The following is a 17,204-nucleotide window of genomic DNA, read 5'->3' as shown; positions in this document are numbered from 1 at the left end:
ACACAGTATGGTATATACAGCATTGTTGTACATGCTATCATACAGAGTTATGGGTTATATGCAGGAGTATAAGTAAGTATATACAATTACTATAGGATTATATAGGATAAGGATTATATATAATAATATCTTTAGTACCTTGGACAAACGTGGAACATAAACTAAAAATGACCCCCAATCGCACCACTTCTGCAAAATAATTACAGATGTAACACTTGTACAGCAATAGCATTTCATTATACTTCCATATTTTACCCACTGTGTTAACCATATTCAGTTTGCCCAATTCCCTAACATGCATCCCTGCTAAAAGGCCAAACCACCCATCTTCATTGTTTAAAAAAGTTGTGCTGTGTCTGTCTCACCACCTACAGTCAGACATGCAGTGTCCTGTTTCCACCACCAGGTGTCAGTGCTTACCCGCGGCTGCCAGCGCTGGAGGTTCGTCTGCACAGTGAGGTCTTGTGCTTCAGCTGTGATTTCATGATGATGTCGTGTTTGTGTTTCAGGTCCAATAGGATCGCTCGGAACTCCTCATCCTCGCACAGATCTACCAATAAGAGGAGGGATGAAGGGGCAAAGATGTCAGCTCCCTCCTTGTGTTACTACATCAGATGTTGAATTCAGACAACATCAGTCTGCTCAATATATATCCTTCCCTATCTTATGATTTGATGCCTCCTTCCTTTTATTAATGTCCATCTATGTGCATGCATTACTGCATAGCAGATGTTGAATGCATAAACATATCTTACAGAATCCACTAATAAAAAAGGAATTTCATTCAACCAATAAACCAATAATTCTTAGAAACCAAAGACACAATGCCTACTTTGGCTTTTATAGTGGCATTTACAGTATATGATCCTCAAGGAGAACCATGGCTGGTTCTATATAGATATGTCTCATGTGTGAGTAGCAGGCTGTTAGTGGTGTATATGTACCCATGGGGGTCTCATGTTTCAGGGTGTTAGTGGTATAAATGTACTGATGGGGGTCTCATGTTTCAGGGTGTTAGTGGTCTAAACGTACCCATGGGGGTCTCATGTTTCAGGGTGTTAGTGGTATAAATGTAGTGATGGGGCTCTCATGTTTCAGGGTGTTAATGGTGTAAACGTACCTATGGGGGTCTCATGTTTCAGGGTTAGTGGTCTAAACGTACCCATGGGGGTCTCATGTTTCAGGGTGTTAGTGGTATAAACATACCTATGGGGGTCTCTTCTTTCAGGGTGTTAGTGGTGTAAACGTACCTATGGGGGTTTCTTCCAGGTGGGTCTTGGCATTGAGACTGGCTCCATGGGACACCAGCAACTCTGCTACATGCATCTGGAGTAAAACACAACATCAGCAAGTTACATTAACAGCTTGAGAAAGGTGGATGCGTGTGTGTGTGTGTGTGTGTGTGTGTGTGTGTGTGTGTGTGTGTGTGTGTGTGTGTGTGTGTGCACATCTCCCAGTATACTGAATGTGTGTGTATGTGCACGCATACAGTGTTTGTGCAAGTATCTTGCTGTGTGTGCATGCAAGGATATGTGTGTATGTGTGTTCACATAACATGTGTGTGGCTGTAGGCATGTATGTGTGTGCGTAAGCTTGCCTCTGGTGTGTGTGTGTGTGTGCACTGTAAGAAGAAATGCTGCAAGAAAACGGTAAATGTCTGCCATCAATGTTTGCCAAATACTTACTGTCAAATTACAGTAAAATCAAATACATTTACAGATTACAACCTTTATTTAATGATTAATATTTTGATAAAAGGTAATTTACTGTATTTTTATGGCATTTACACTTAAAGTAGAAAAACAAAGGTAATCTGTAAAATAATACAGTGAATTTCTTGTGAAAAAACATTTATTCTTTACAGTGTGTGTTTGTTTGCATGTATGTATGTATGTATGTATGTATGTATGTATGTATGTATGTATGTATGTATGTATGTATGTATGTATGTATGTATGTATGTATGTATGTATGTATGTATGTATCAGTGGAGGCTGCTGACCAAATTTTTAGGTGAAGCACAAATTATTATATTATATTATATATTAAATAATATTTTTAAAACATCCCCCACTGTGTGTCAGTGGTCAGTGGACACAGATGAAAACATATTAACATTAGGTGACAGCGGACCTGACCAGATGAAAACATTTTAGGTGACAGCGCACCTGACCAGATCAAAACATATTAGGTGAAGGTGACAAGGAAGCCACAGACTCATACCCCCCCGACACTCAACTAACCGCCTCGGACAGTCCTTCATACCAGTGGCCATCAGGCTCCACAACAGTGGGCAGCGACTGCTGCCAGACATCGACCTAGAACTAATAGGAACCCAAGTAGGACAATAACACTACCTTATGCATACTGCACCTTATGTGGATACTGTGATACTGTGAATAATGAATAATGTATATTTCAGTTAGTTAGATAGTAAATTATATTGACCTATTTGTTTACACTGCTTGTGTTGTTTTCACTACCTGTACCCCCCCCCCTTCCGCCATGCTGCTATGATGCCTGAATTTCCCCAAGGGGATCAATAAAGGAATATCTTATCTTATCTTAATAGGAAAGATGAAATTACCTACCTGGGTTCCATCCTATAGAGGCAAATCTTTCCTGTGACAAAATGGGATCCAATGTAATAAAACTAAGTCAACCAACGAACTAGATTCCTGTACCGGATCTCCTCTCTGGTAAACAAGAATACCTTGAAGACTCTAACAGGAGCACTCATTCAAGGGTACTACGACTATGCTTGCACCTCATGGTACCAAAGCACCTCAAAGGCACTAAAAACAAGATTACAAACATCACAAAACAAACTGGTCAGACTACTGCTTGACCTTACTCCTAAAACCCACCTCACCCCTGTCCACTTTGACAACCTAGGATGGCTTAGAGTAGACGACAGAGTACAGCAACTTGCAATGGGCCTGGTCTACAAGATACACTACACCACTAAGATACCCATGTGCATGTCGAAATACTTCCCAAAGGTCAGTGAATACCACGACCACAACACCAGAGGGAGTTCCACAAATCATGTTCAACCCAGATAAAATAATAAAAAAAAAAAAAAAAAAAAAAAAAAAAATTTAATAAAAGAAAATAGTCATAACTTAGAAATTAGATTGCATAGGTCTATGAATCGATATCGCGATTCTGTTTCAATTAATTGCCCAGCCCTACAGTGTGTACAGTAAGTTAGCTTGGTGATTATCATTGTGATGTAGGCTAAGCTGCCTAGCTACTGTTAGCATACAAGCACTGTAGCCTACTTACTTTTTTATCCACAACGTTTTTTCTGATCCAGATGCATAAATCCACTTCTTCATGTTGCTCAGTTGCTGGTTTATACTTCGGTCCTAATGTTGGCGCAAAGTTTAATTTAGCCTGACTTGTTATAGCTGTACAGCTTACTAACTACTAAACAACAACTTTCTCATAGTCTCAACTTTCACATAGTCAAAATGGGTCCAGCTGCATGTGAGGAGGATAGGTTTAGCTCGGGCCAATCTCAAGTTTCTCAAGTTTCTTTATTAGTTGTCATACAGAAGTACAGAATACTTTTATACAAAATGCTTCTTTATGTTACATTTTGTATAAAAGTATTCTGTACTTCTGTATGACAACTAATAAAGAAACTTGAGAAACTTGAGATTGGCCCGAGCTAAACCTATCCTCCTCACATGCAGCTGGACCCATTTTGACTTTGCAATGCAGAAATCTCTGATTGGATTTGCAAGGCTGCCAATCATATTCAACCTCCGTGTATTGGATGTCAAGGGCTGTCAATCAATCAATCCTCCATTCAATGGCAAGAGTTTAACTGCACAGACCGTTCTTAGATGAAGTTAATAGCCTATTTTGATTAGCTGTTATTTATTATTTATTTAACAATGGGTCACACCTGTGAAGTTTTCTTCACAAATAATTACTGCAGGCAATACTGCAGTGCAGGCCTGCTCAGAGCTGTCAATTTTGGCCATTTTTGAAGAAAAAAAAATTCACTGGCATTTTTTTTACAGAGGAAAACATTTATAATAAAAAAAAAATAATAATAATAATTTAAAAAATATATATATAGTTTTTTTATATATATATATATATATATATATATATATATATATATAGGTATATGTAAATTAATAATAATTATGAATTATGAGTGAATTTGTGTTTCACGTGTTGTCATAGAGAAACCTCCACTGGTATGTATGTATGTATGTATGTATGTATGTATGTATGTATGTATGTATGTATGTATGTATGTATGTATGTATGTATGTATGTATGTATGTATGTATGTATGTATGTATGTATGTATGTATGTATGTATGCAAACGTGTGTGTTTCTGTGTTTACGCACCTGGCCCCAGCAAGCTGCAGCGTGTAGGGGCTGCCACCCGTCAGAGTCCCTCAGGTCCATGCATGCTCCCCCCTCCAACAGTAGCTCAGTAGCCTGCACATAGCCGTTAGCCGCTGCAATGTGGAGCTGGAGAAAGAGTAGAAGGGGGGGGGGGGGGGGGGGGTCGATTAGACAGGTGTGTCTCTCTGGGTGATAACTGGTGTTGCCATAGCTACTATTTGTATCCTTAGCTGTCAGGAAATCAATGTGGAGTTGTAATAGTATGTATTGTTTTGTCTTATGTAGGCTTATTATGTAGGTATTTGTCACATTTGTGTGTACTGTTTAATTAGTATGTGCTGTTGAGTGTACCAGTTAATATCTTTTGCCTGCCTGCCAATGATGTTGACACATGGTATTTCATTAAATTAATTAAATAGACAGATCAATCAATCAATCAATCAATCAATCAAACAAACAATCAATCAATCAACCAACCAACCAACCAACCAACCAACCAACCAACCACACCATTCATCAATGTGGAACTGCTAGCAAGCAAGAGCTAGGTTGAAAGTGTGTCACAATAAGAACATCCCAAAAAAGCAATAAACAAACCTGTACTACTATGTACCATGCTACTATGTCTATATACTACTATCTACTTGTACTATGCCTATAATACTACCTACTATGATACTATGTCTATACTACTATCTACTATGCCGATACTATTATCTACTATGCTACTATGTCTATACTACTATCTAGTGGCGGTGGAAGTGGGTAGATTCCAGGGTAAACCTGAGGAGGAGCGGTTGTGTGTTCTGTGTGATCTGGGAGTGGTGGAGGATGAATATCATTTTGTTTTTTATTGCCCTTTGTACACCACTTTGAGGAGGGCTTTATTTGAGAAAATTCAAATTGTAAACCCAGATTTGTTTTGGCAGTCTGAGAGTTGTATGTTGAGTTGTTTTTTTGTGGAGGACATCTTCGGTTTTGCAGGATTTTTGGAGAAGGCATGGCACCTGAGACAAAACACACTGTATCCTATATAATTGTATTTGAATTCACCTTGTTTTTCTGTTTATTTACATTGAGTACAGCTTGTGTTATATTACATTTTATTGTATTTTTTTATGGCCATCTTGGTCTGTCATTTGTTAAGTAATTGGTAAAGTATATTATTATATACTTATTGTTATGTGTCTTGTAAGCCCATATGGGCTGGGCATACATCTGTATGTAAGACACGAAAATAAAAAATATCAAATCAAATAAATCTAGTATGTATGTACTACTATCTACTATGCTACTATGTATATACTACTATCTACTATGTACTATGCCTATACTACTACATAGTACCTACTATGCTACTATGTATATACTACTATCTACTATGTACTATGCCTATACTACTACATAGTACATACTATGCTACTATGTCTATACTACTATCTACTATGTACTATTCTACTACTATGTCTATCTATACTACTATGCACTCAAATTCGGCACTGCTAGACGAACAATATCACTTCCCCTCAGCCACAAGTGTACATCATTATGATGTATTGTTCCAAGAAGTAATAAATACATGACCTTTGAATATGCCTTTCTGTCACTCACTGAGGCTTTTTATTTAAAATGTTCATCATGCATTGAGATGTATTTATTACCTCCTGGAATAATCATAATAGCATCACACATCTTAACTCTTAAACTCATTAACTCTTCACACCAACTGAAATTGTACAAAACACTTTAAAGCTCTGAGATTATGGGCATAATAATTTTTCTTTATCGTCTTGGTATAGTGTTCCTTTAAATACACTTGTTACATGTCGATGGCCCTTGTCCAGAGACCATAGCTGAGTAGCTTAGCGGTATCTGGTCATACTATTTATCATTGAGCACTGTCCCTGCTAAATAAACAAGTGCAATATAATGAATTCCAGGAGCTGTCATCTGGCACAGACACTGGGGAGGAGAGAGATGCACAGTAAGGACTACCGTAGTCACAGCTGTACTGGACAAATGGTGCTGTATAAGATGTCTGTCTGCCCAGTACTCTATTGGGAATCTGAAGACATATTGTAGGCTATTTTCACAGTGATAATTTAAGCCGCAAGATAAACATTTTTTGTTCGTTTTGGCAACATATATTGTAATGTACTGACTTGCTTTGCATCTTGAAAAAAGTCTTCTATTCATTCCAAACAAACTGCAGTTGCTGCTGGTGACGTAAAACACATCACGTCCTGTGTGCCAGATGATGATGCAAGCATCTTAAACATAAGTAAACATCTACCTCTGAAGACGCAAGCATCTTATTATTATAATTTTTTTCTTTTTATTGATTTTGACATTAATTTATCCGAGTTGCATCAAGGGGTACTGAATCTGAGTTAAACTACAGAAGCAAATGAGGACCAATACAGTCAATAACATCATATATACTTTTTTCTATATATAAAAATATTATAAAATATAATAAAACAAATTAAATAAACTAAATAATAAACAAAGAATTATATGTTGGGGTGCACCTTCTTGATACTCAAATCCCTTTACACAAAGTTGACTTAAAACGTAAAACAAAAGGACACAGGAATACACGTTAAACAAATGAAGAGGTGTAATGTACACTATCCATCTTTCCCATTTCTTCAAAAACGTGTCCTGTTGCAGTAAAAGAAAATGTAATTATTTCCATCTTAAAAATATCATAAATAATATCAATCCAATCATCCACTGTAGGAATTTCTGTTCTTAACCACTTTCAAGTAATGGCTTTCCTGCCAGCAGCACTTAATCTGAAATACATATCTGTCATATGAGGTACCATCTTCTGACTCTCCAGCTTAAATGGAATGTCCACCTGGAATACTTTTAGCAAGATTTTATGAACCTCAACAAAGGACAAGACCAGAATATGTGATAATTATTTGCCTCTGAGAATCCACACTGTCTCCAGCAGTTGGAAGATTTGGTATAATGACTCTTTTGAGCTGGAGTAATGAAGAACCTAATGAGGGTTTTCCAAATAAATTCTCTCCATATGGGTGAACGTGATGTTTTCCATTGTATCTCACATAAATTCTCCCATTCCTCTTCCGTTATACTTAGGTTTCCCTCCATTTCCCATTTTTGTTTTACATACAACGAATTACCTTTTGTCTGATGTAGTCCCCTATAAGTCTTGCAATGTTTTTTTGGTTTGAGTTCAAAACATAAGCCTCTCTGAAGACTTTTAGTAGAATATTATCCAAAAGTGTTTGTTCAAACCATGCTGCATCTTCAGATCTTGAAAACTCTTCATGGACCTCTGATGTAAAAAGGTACCATTATGCTGTTAAGCCTTGAGTCTCCCACCCTTTAAACCTTACGTCCAATCTTTTAGGTACAAAATCTGGGTCATATGCACACCATCTCAAAACGTTTATAGCCTCTTTTAAATTACTTTGGGCTATTACCTTATTCCACAGCTTAAGTGCTAAACTAATCCATGGATTTCCCAACTCAATTAAATTATCCAACAAAACCTTATCCCCAATTGCAGTTTGAATTGTATATTCTTCTGTTATAGCCATCTCAATCTCCTTCCACCTTCAACATATTCTGGATTACACCAACACGTCAAAGGTCTTAATTGAGCTGCAACCTAATAATCTTTTAGACGCAAGCATCATAAGCAAACATCTAACTCCATGGAAGCAAGGACACAGTAAGCTGAATAAAGCAGGATCACTTGATCATGTTCACTTGACTTAAAAAAGAAAACTACAGAAAGTGTGGGAGAATATTTGAGTGAAACGTCTTTGTTGTGACCCTCGACAGTGTTAATAACCCCTGCTGTGTGTATCTATCTACAGCACCTTACAGTGTTAATAACCCCTGCTGTGTGTATCTATCTACAGCACCTTACAGTGTTCATAACCCCTGCTGTGTGTATCTACTGTATCTACAGCACCTTAGTGTTTATAACCCCTGCTGTGTGTATCTATCTACAGCACCTTAGTGTTTATAACCCCTGCTGTGTGTATCTATCTACAACACCTTAGTGTTTATAACCCCTGCTGTGTGTATCTATCTACAGCACCTTAGTGTTTATAACCCCTGCTGTGTGTATCTATCTACAGCACCTTAGTGTTTATAACCCCTGCTGTGTGTATCTATCTACAGCACCTTAGTGTTTATAACCCCTGCTGTGTGTATCTATCTACAGCACCTTAGTGTTTATAACCCCTGCTGTGTGTATCTATCTACAGCACCTTAGTGTTTATAACCCCTGCTGTGTGTATCTACTGTATCTACAGCACCTTACAGTGTTCATAACTCCTGCTGTGTGTATCTATCTACAGCACCTTACAGTGTTTATAACCCCTGCTGTGTGTATCTATCTACAGCACCTTACAGTGTTTATAACCCCTGCTGTGTGTATCTATCTACAGCACCTTAGTGTTTATAACCCCTGCTGTGTGTATCTACTGTATCTACAGCACCTTAGTGTTTATAACCCCTGCTGTGTGTATCTATCTACAGCACCTTAGTGTTTATAACCCCTGCTGTGTGTATCTATCTACAACACCTTAGTGTTTATAACCCCTGCTGTGTGTATCTATCTACAGCACCTTACAGTGCTTATAGCCCCTGCTGTGTGTATCTATCTACAGCACCTTAGTGTTCATAACCCCTGCTGTGTGTATCTACTTTATCTACAGCACCTTACAGTGTTTATAACCCCTGCTGTGTGTGTCTATCTACAGCACCTTACAGTGCTTATAGCCCCTGCTGTGTGTGTCTATCTACAGCACCTTACAGTGTTTATAACCCCTGCTGTGTGTGTCTACTGTATCTACAGCACCTTACAGTGTTTATAACCCCTGCTGTGTGTCTATCTACAGCACCTTACAGTGTTTATAGCCCCTGCTGTGTGTGTCTATCTACAGCACCTTACAGTGTTTATAACCCCTGCTGTGTGTATCTACAGCACCTTACAGTGTTTATAACCCCTGCTGTGTGTGTCTATCTACAGCACCTTACAGTGTTTATAACCCCTGCTGTGTGTATCTACAGCACCTTACAGTGTTTATAACCCCTGCTGTGTGTATCTATCTACAGCACCTTAGTGTTTATAACCCCTGCTGTGTATCTATCTACAGCACCTTACAGTGTTTATAACCCCTGCTGTGTGTATCTATCTACAGCACCTTACAGTGTTTATAACCCCTGCTGTGTGTATCTATCTACAGCACCTTACAGTGTTTATAACCCCTGCTGTGTGTATCTTATCTACAGCACCTTACAGTGCTTATAGCCCCTGCTGTGTGTGTCTATCTACAGCACCTTACAGTGTTTATAACCCCTGCTGTGTGTGTCTACTGTATCTACAGCACCTTACAGTGTTTATAACCCCTGCTGTGTGTCTATCTACAGCACCTTACAGTGTTTATAGCCCCTGCTGTGTGTATCTACTGTATCTACAGCACCTTACAGTGTTTATAACCCCTGCTGTGTGTCTATCTACAGCACCTTACAGTGTTTATAACCCCTGCTGTGTGTATCTACTGTATCTACAGCACCTTACAGTGTTTATAACCCCTGCTGTGTGTCTATCTACAGCACCTTACAGTGTTTATAACCCCTGCTGTGTGTATCTACAGCACCTTACAGTGTTTATAACCCCTGCTGTGTGTGTCTATCTACAGCACCTTACAGTGTTTATAACCCCTGCTGTGTGTATCTATCTACATCACCTTACAGTGTTTATAACCCCTGCTGTGTGTATCTATCTACAGCACCTTAGTGTTTATAACCCCTGCTGTGTGTATCTATCTACAACACCTTAGTGTTTATAACCCCTGCTGTGTGTATCTATCTACAGCACCTTAGTGTTTATAACCCCTGCTGTGTGTATCTATCTACAGCACCTTAGTGTTTATAACCCCTGCTGTGTGTATCTATCTACAGCACCTTAGTGTTTATAACCCCTGCTGTGTGTATCTATCTACAGCACCTTAGTGTTTATAGCCCCTGCTGTGTGTATCTATCTACAGCACCTTAGTGTTTATAACCCCTGCTGTGTGTATCTATCTACAGCACCTTACAGTGTTTATAACCCCTGCTGTGTGTATCTATCTACAGCACCTTACAGTGTTTATAACCCCTGCTGTGTGTATCTATCTAAAGCACCTTACAGTGTTTATAACCCCTGCTGTGTGTATCTATCTACAGCACCTTACAGTGTTTATAACCCCTGCTGTGTGTATCTACTGTATCTACAGCACCTTACAGTGTTTATAACCCCTGCTGTGTGTATCTACTGTATCTACAGCACCTTACAGTGTTTATAACCCCTGCTGTGTGTTTCTATCTACAGCACCTTAGTGTTTATAACCCCTGCTGTGTGTATCTATCTACAGCACCTTAGTGTTTATAGCCCCTGCTGTGTGTATCTATCTAAAGCACCTTACAGTGTTTATAACCCCTGCTGTGTGTATCTATCTACAGCACCTTAGTGTTTATAACCCCTGCTGTGTGTATCTATCTACAGCACCTTACAGTGTTTATAACCCCTGCTGTGTGTATCTATCTACAGCACCTTACAGTGTTTATAACCCCTGCTGTGTGTATCTATCTACAGCACCTTAGTGTTTATAACCCCTGCTGTGTGTATCTTATCTACAGCACCTTACAGTGTTTATAGCCCCTGCTGTGTGTATCTTATCTACAGCACCTTACAGTGTTTATAACCCCTGCTGTGTGTATCTATCTACAGCACCTTAGTGTTTATAACCCCTGCTGTGTGTATCTATCTACAGCACCTTAGTGTTTATAGCCCCTGCTGTGTGTGTCTATCTACAGCACCTTACAGTGTTTATAACCCCTGCTGTGTGTATCTACTGTATCTACAGCACCTTACAGTGTTTATAACCCCTGCTGTGTGTATCTACTGTATCTACAGCACCTTACAGTGTGCATAACCCCTGCTGTGTGTATCTACAGCAGTATTTATAACCCCTGCTGTGTGTATCTACTGTATCTACAGCAGTATTTATAACTCCTGCTGTGTGTATCTACTGTATCTACAGCAGTATTTATAACCCCTGCTGTGTGTATCTACTGTATCTACAGCAGTATTTATAACCCCTGCTGTGTGTATCTACTGTATCTACAGCAGTATTTATAACCCCTGCTGTGTGTATCTACTGTATCTACAGCAGTATTTATAACCCCTGCTGTGTGTATCTACTGTATCTACAGCAGTATTTATAACTCCTGCTGTGTATCTATCTACAGCAACAGTCAAAGCAGAGATGGTGTTTAAATCTGTGAACCATCAGTGTTCAGACCGCATAGAGCCTCACACAGCCTTCCTGGCTTTCTCGTTTCTCAACACTTGAGAGGTTTATGGCGATGTTTAATCACAAGTGCTACAATGACAGGGTCTCTTTGAGAAGCTGTAGAAAGTTAGAATTGATTTTCTTTCTTGGCTGAGCCTATCTGGGCATGTGCGCTGGAGCTGGTGCTGAGCGTGAGTGAGTTATATAGCGGCTGGCTATGCCCACCGGAGTTCTTGAGATTCTGCAATAATAGAATTTTATTTTAACGGTTTTCTTTTTACAGAATCAATAGTTGCCCACAAATTTTGCAATGGCTTGCAATTTCAACCAAGCACTTCAATTATACCCCATAAAACCTGACTTGTTATTCATAAAATGACTAGGGCTGCGATTATTTATCGTAATTCTAACATAATAGTCTAATCAATGCACTCAACAAGCACATCGTCGCTACTTTAACCTTTAATTGGCAGTTTCAATCAATCCTCTCTTTTTCCACAAACAGAAAATGATGTAAATAGCCTTTTTCGAGTTTTTGGTAGCAATTAAGGCTGGGCCATATGGAAAGAGGAACTTATGGAACTTTTTGCTGTGACCAGCAGCTCTATAGCTCGCTCTGTTGGTTGGTTGGGTGGTCTTCAAAAGTGTCCCCGCCCTCCAGTGGCCACAGTTTTCGCCATAGTAGACATGGAGGTTACTGTAAGTGTAAACTTGTGTGTGTGTGTGTGTGTGTGTGTGTGTGTGTGTGTGTGTGTGTGTGTGTGTGTGTGTGTGTGTGTGTGTGTGTGTGTCTGTGTGTGTGTGTGTGTGTGCGTGCGTGCGTGTGTGCGTGCGTGTGCTGTTTTGATCAATGTGTATCACAATATCTGCTTGGGGCGTGTAAAATAAACCAATTGATGGTCATCATATTAGACTGCATGGTATTGGGACGTGTGCTACAGCACTCAAAGTCATTCTGGAACTGACATTCTATAATATTATCATTCAGAATATCACAAAACGGAATGCTGTTTGGGATGTGAGGCAGAAACACCAGGATGACATTCTAAAGGTGGCAGCAAACTGAGAAACGGAGGCGAACGCGCCTGAGGCAGAAGCACAGTCTAATACGCTGCTCCATCCGTGTGGCTTCACACCATATCTCATGATTACGCCGTGCGGGCTGGTGTTCGGAGAATCCCACTAGTTTGGCTAGACCTTTCGAAGTTCATCTCTGCAACAACAAGTACACTGTCATCTTTACAAGAGGAAGTGTGATGATATATCAGAATAGCTCGAAGTTAATGTTTCTTGTCTACAACTACACTGTGTAAACTTAGCTACTGACAAATAACCCACATGTATCAAGCTCAACTTTTCAGATCATTAGGGGTGGTACGGTCGGGTAAATCTGATAGCAGTGTAGGACCAGCACTCTCAGTCAACTCAAGTTGATGTGCAAAGTTTATGTGCATTTTACATAGTTAATTTGCATTTTGCATAGTTTATATGCATTCTACATAGTTTATGTGCATTTTGCATAGTTTATGTGCATTTGTGTAATGCACTCACATAAGCCAAGTTTCTGTACACCAACAGCTGTTTTGTTTTCACCGTCTGTAACTACATGGGTTATTTGATTTCAAGAGGCAAAGCTTCTTCCTAAAAGCTCATGCACAGTCCCGACACACCTCGAAATAGAACAGATTAGCACAGGAAATACCACAAAAAAGATTAAAACCCTTTTGTTTATGCAACATTTAATGATTTGTTTCCCCTTAGAACTTGATCAAAACATTCCCAGGCACCAAATGGTGAAGCGATCACCCCCTGCTCAATCTAGGACAAAGAAACAATAATACATTAAATACAAGATTAATACAAGAAATTAATCTTACATAACTTCCTACCAGTTATACTGTAAGTCTCTCTTTCTCTCTTCTCTGCCAAAAGGTCTTGATGGATTTTCTTTTGCCTGCTCTACTTTGCTACATCACCGTCGAATGAAGATTAACGGGCCACATAAACCTAGCAGACAAGCAACTCAATCAGACAATCTGTGGTAAGTCTTTACAGCTTAAAAATAGTTATTTTGAGCTAGCGTACTATCATATAACGATCCATGTCTATTTTCATCCAAATGTGATAATAATAATATGTCTATCACCGTAAAAAAAAAGTTATCTTTTTGAATGAATGCTTTTGTTCCTGGAAATAATGTTAACCTGCTCCAACTCCCAAATATCTAGTTGTTTGCAATGACAGCAGGCAGCTAGCTCGCTTGTTTGATTATCTCAATGACAGCAGGCAGCTAGCTCGCTTGTTTGATTATCTCAATGACAGCAGGCAGCTAGCTCGCTTGTTTGATTATCTCAATGACAGCAGCCAGCTAGCTCGCTTGTTTGATTATCTCACGTTCGTAAAAACTAAAATACATGTTAGGTGGGGGCGGGGGTTTTGTTCCCAGTGATAACGAATAGTTCCCAGTGATTAACGAATAGGTCCCAGTGATTAACGAATAGTTCCCAGTGATTAACAAATAGTTCCCAGTGATTAACGAATAGTTCCCAGTGATTAACGAATAGCAATTTTGTGAGTTTTGCCCATCCCAACTTACCCAAAACACAAATTTGGTAAATCTGAGACAATGTTTCAGCTCCATGGAGAGTGTGATGTGCCATGTGTTGTCCCTGTCTCCGGTTGTCCCGTGACTAAGGTGGGGAGGACGTGACCCTCTTTGCGCCGCCCCTGTGCCTGCAACACTACTATCACCGACATCTAAGAAGGGAGATCCCCCCTTGAATGGCCCTTCTAAGGTTTCTCTCCTCCACACTGCCTGTGGAGCATTTTTCCCTATTGTTAGGTTTTAGTGAGTTTTTCCTTACCTTCGCGTGGGGTATGTCTGGGAGTGCTTGCATTCTTTCATTTATTTGCATTTATCTTAAATTTTTTGGACCTTATGGTGTTCTTGTTCTGTTCTTGACTTATTGTTATGTTTTCTTCTTGACTTGTTTAAAGAAGACCTGTACGGCCCATGGGGACATTAACGTGTGTTGTCGGGCCTTATAAATACATTTGATTTGATTTGATTATGTGGAGCTGACTGCTTAAAGCCTTCTGATGAAGAAGAGCATGTTCATAAAACTCTTGACATGTCAGAGAGAAATGAGCTTTAACTTGAATCTCGCTCTTGGCGAGATCCACGCCACATCGATTTCTCTGGTCCGTTCACACAGCGATCAAGAGGGAGAACAGCCTCTCCACAAAGGAGGGAGGAGAGTAGCGCAGAGGCCAGTGATACAATGTGCTATCAGCTGTGGTCTACTGGAACTGTGGTGTCGACAGTGTCGTCATAGACGCGCGCAGTAAAGTTTAAATATCAACATTGTCTGGCCATCCTCAGTAAATATCAAACTTTCCAAAGACCAGAGTTGGGATGGGCACGCACATACACACACACAGAAAGGGAGAATGGCTTATATGAACTGTCCAGTTCATATATCAACTTATATCAACTATCCAGTTCGTTTTTATATAATTTAGCTAGCTCGCCAACGTTACTGTGATTAAAGCAAACTTAAAAAAAATAAAAATAAAAAATAAAAAATAATTCTTTTTTTAAATACTTTTTTATTATAATTTTTTCAGGGGGGGCGGGGGGTCCGCCCCGCCAAGGCAATGGTAGGGGAAACACTGCACACACATCTCTTACCAGTGTGGCTCCCAGTGAGTCTTGCTGGTTGACCTCCTCCCCTCCCCTCAGCAGCTCCTGGACATCTCCCAGCAGCCTCCTCTCTGACGAAGCCCGTGTGTCGTTGATCATCTCCTGGGTGATCCCTACCCATCAAACACACAGTTGGACATTATTGTTACATTGTAAATATGTCAAGAGTCCTTCTACATCGCAATGGCTTAACGATGTCATGTGTTTTCTCAAATCTGAGAAAATAGAATACACTGTGAGGGGTTCAAGGACATTTTATAATATAGGGTTCTGGGTCAGGAGGTGGGTGTTGGGAGGGTTCTGTTATTCTTTGGATGTATGTATATATACTAGGGCTGTCCCCGACTAAGGATTTGGATGGTCAACTATGGTTGGCCAAAGTTTGCCGTTAGTCGACTATTGGTCAACAAAAAAAAGAAAAAAAAAGTATAATATTTTTAATATATATTTTATAATTTTTTTTTTGTAATTTTGTATCAATCCATTTGGGCTGTGGGGGTGCTTAATGTCTGAAGGAGTCGACTGAAGGCTTCTTGTCCTCTGCAAAAGCATGCAATTGGTCCACTGATGGATACATCTTGATATTTGTCTAGTCTAGTGTGTTCATTAGATGGGTGAAATCCTCTTTCAGTGCCTCTGTGCCTGTTTTCGTAGGCAGTTAGCCTCTGGTATGCGTGCCATTAGCATTAGCCACGCTTCTACTGTAGTCCTATTTTCTTTTGGAAAGAATGATAAAAAAATAAAAATAAAAATAAAAACTATAAATATATAGATATATTTTTTTGTATTCGACTAAGAGGTTGGCTAGTCGACTACGGCTCCTTTCGACCGATTAGTCGACTAATCGACTAATAGGGGTCAGCCCTAATATATACAGTATATATATGTCACAACCGCCCAGTACACCAACAACCCCTTAGTACAACACTCCCTCCGGATCTGGACCCAGTTCAGAAAACACTTTGGTCTCCACGCCATGTCACCATCGTCACCTGTCCACAAAAACTCCCTCTATGGTGGATGGAGCCTTCAGCAACTGGTTTAAGAATGGCATTCTGAGCATTTACGATTTGTACCAAGACAGTTCATTTATGTCTTTCACACATTTGTCCCTAAAGTTTAACTTACCAAAAACGATTTTTTTCAGATATCTACAGATACGTGATTTTGTTAAGAACAAATTTGCTCAGTTCCCCCATATACCTCCAAAAACTGTGATCGACCGCATCTTGGAGGTGAAGGTTGCAATCAAAGGCTCAATATCTAAACTATATAACATCATATCCATATCCCTACCCTCTTCAGTACTGGCTATAAGACAAAACTGGGAGTCTGATCTAAATCATCAATTTACAGACAAAGAATGGGAAAATGCTCTTGCCCGAATACACTCTTCTTCAATATGTGCCCGCCATTCACTGATACAGTTCAAGCTCCTCCACCGTCTATATTGGTCAAAGACTAGACTTGCGAAGATAAACCCTGGCATGGATCCCACATGCGACCAGTGCCACCAATTCACTTATTCATATGTTTTGGCATTGTCCAGCACTGGCCCCTTTCTGGACTTCCATTTTTAAATCTTATTCAGACATATTTTTTATGAATGTTGACCCATGCCCTCTTATTGCATTATTTGGTCTGACACCGGAGAACGCTGCAATATCTATTGGGCAATCCAATGCCATGGCCTTTGCCTCACTCATTGCCAGATGCCTCATCTTATTCAACTGGAAGGCAGCCACGGCCCACTCCCCCTTCACACTTACACTGGATGAGGGATGTTATGTCTCTTATA

General features: G+C 39.7%; 1 protein-coding gene across 1 annotated transcript in view; it reads right to left on the bottom strand.

Moving 5' to 3' along the window:
- ppp1r16b (protein phosphatase 1, regulatory subunit 16B) overlaps positions 1 to 17,204 on the bottom strand; it is a 269,179-nt gene that overhangs the window by 15,180 nt on the left and 236,795 nt on the right. The window contains exons 6-9 of the mRNA XM_084316669.1: positions 15,395 to 15,519; positions 4,376 to 4,501; positions 1,251 to 1,326; positions 421 to 550 (exon numbers count right to left, since the gene is read on the bottom strand). Of these exons, the coding sequence (XP_084172795.1) occupies positions 421 to 550; positions 1,251 to 1,326; positions 4,376 to 4,501; positions 15,395 to 15,519 (457 nt within the window). The remainder of the gene's footprint in view (positions 1 to 420; positions 551 to 1,250; positions 1,327 to 4,375; positions 4,502 to 15,394; positions 15,520 to 17,204) is intronic.

This window comes from Notolepis coatsorum, assembly GCF_963971535.1.
Source record: "Notolepis coatsorum genome assembly, chromosome: 6".
Lineage (NCBI taxonomy): Eukaryota > Metazoa > Chordata > Actinopteri > Aulopiformes > Paralepididae > Notolepis > Notolepis coatsorum.
Note: the sequence above shows the minus strand (reverse complement) of the source record. Positions and strands in the feature narration are given on the sequence as shown.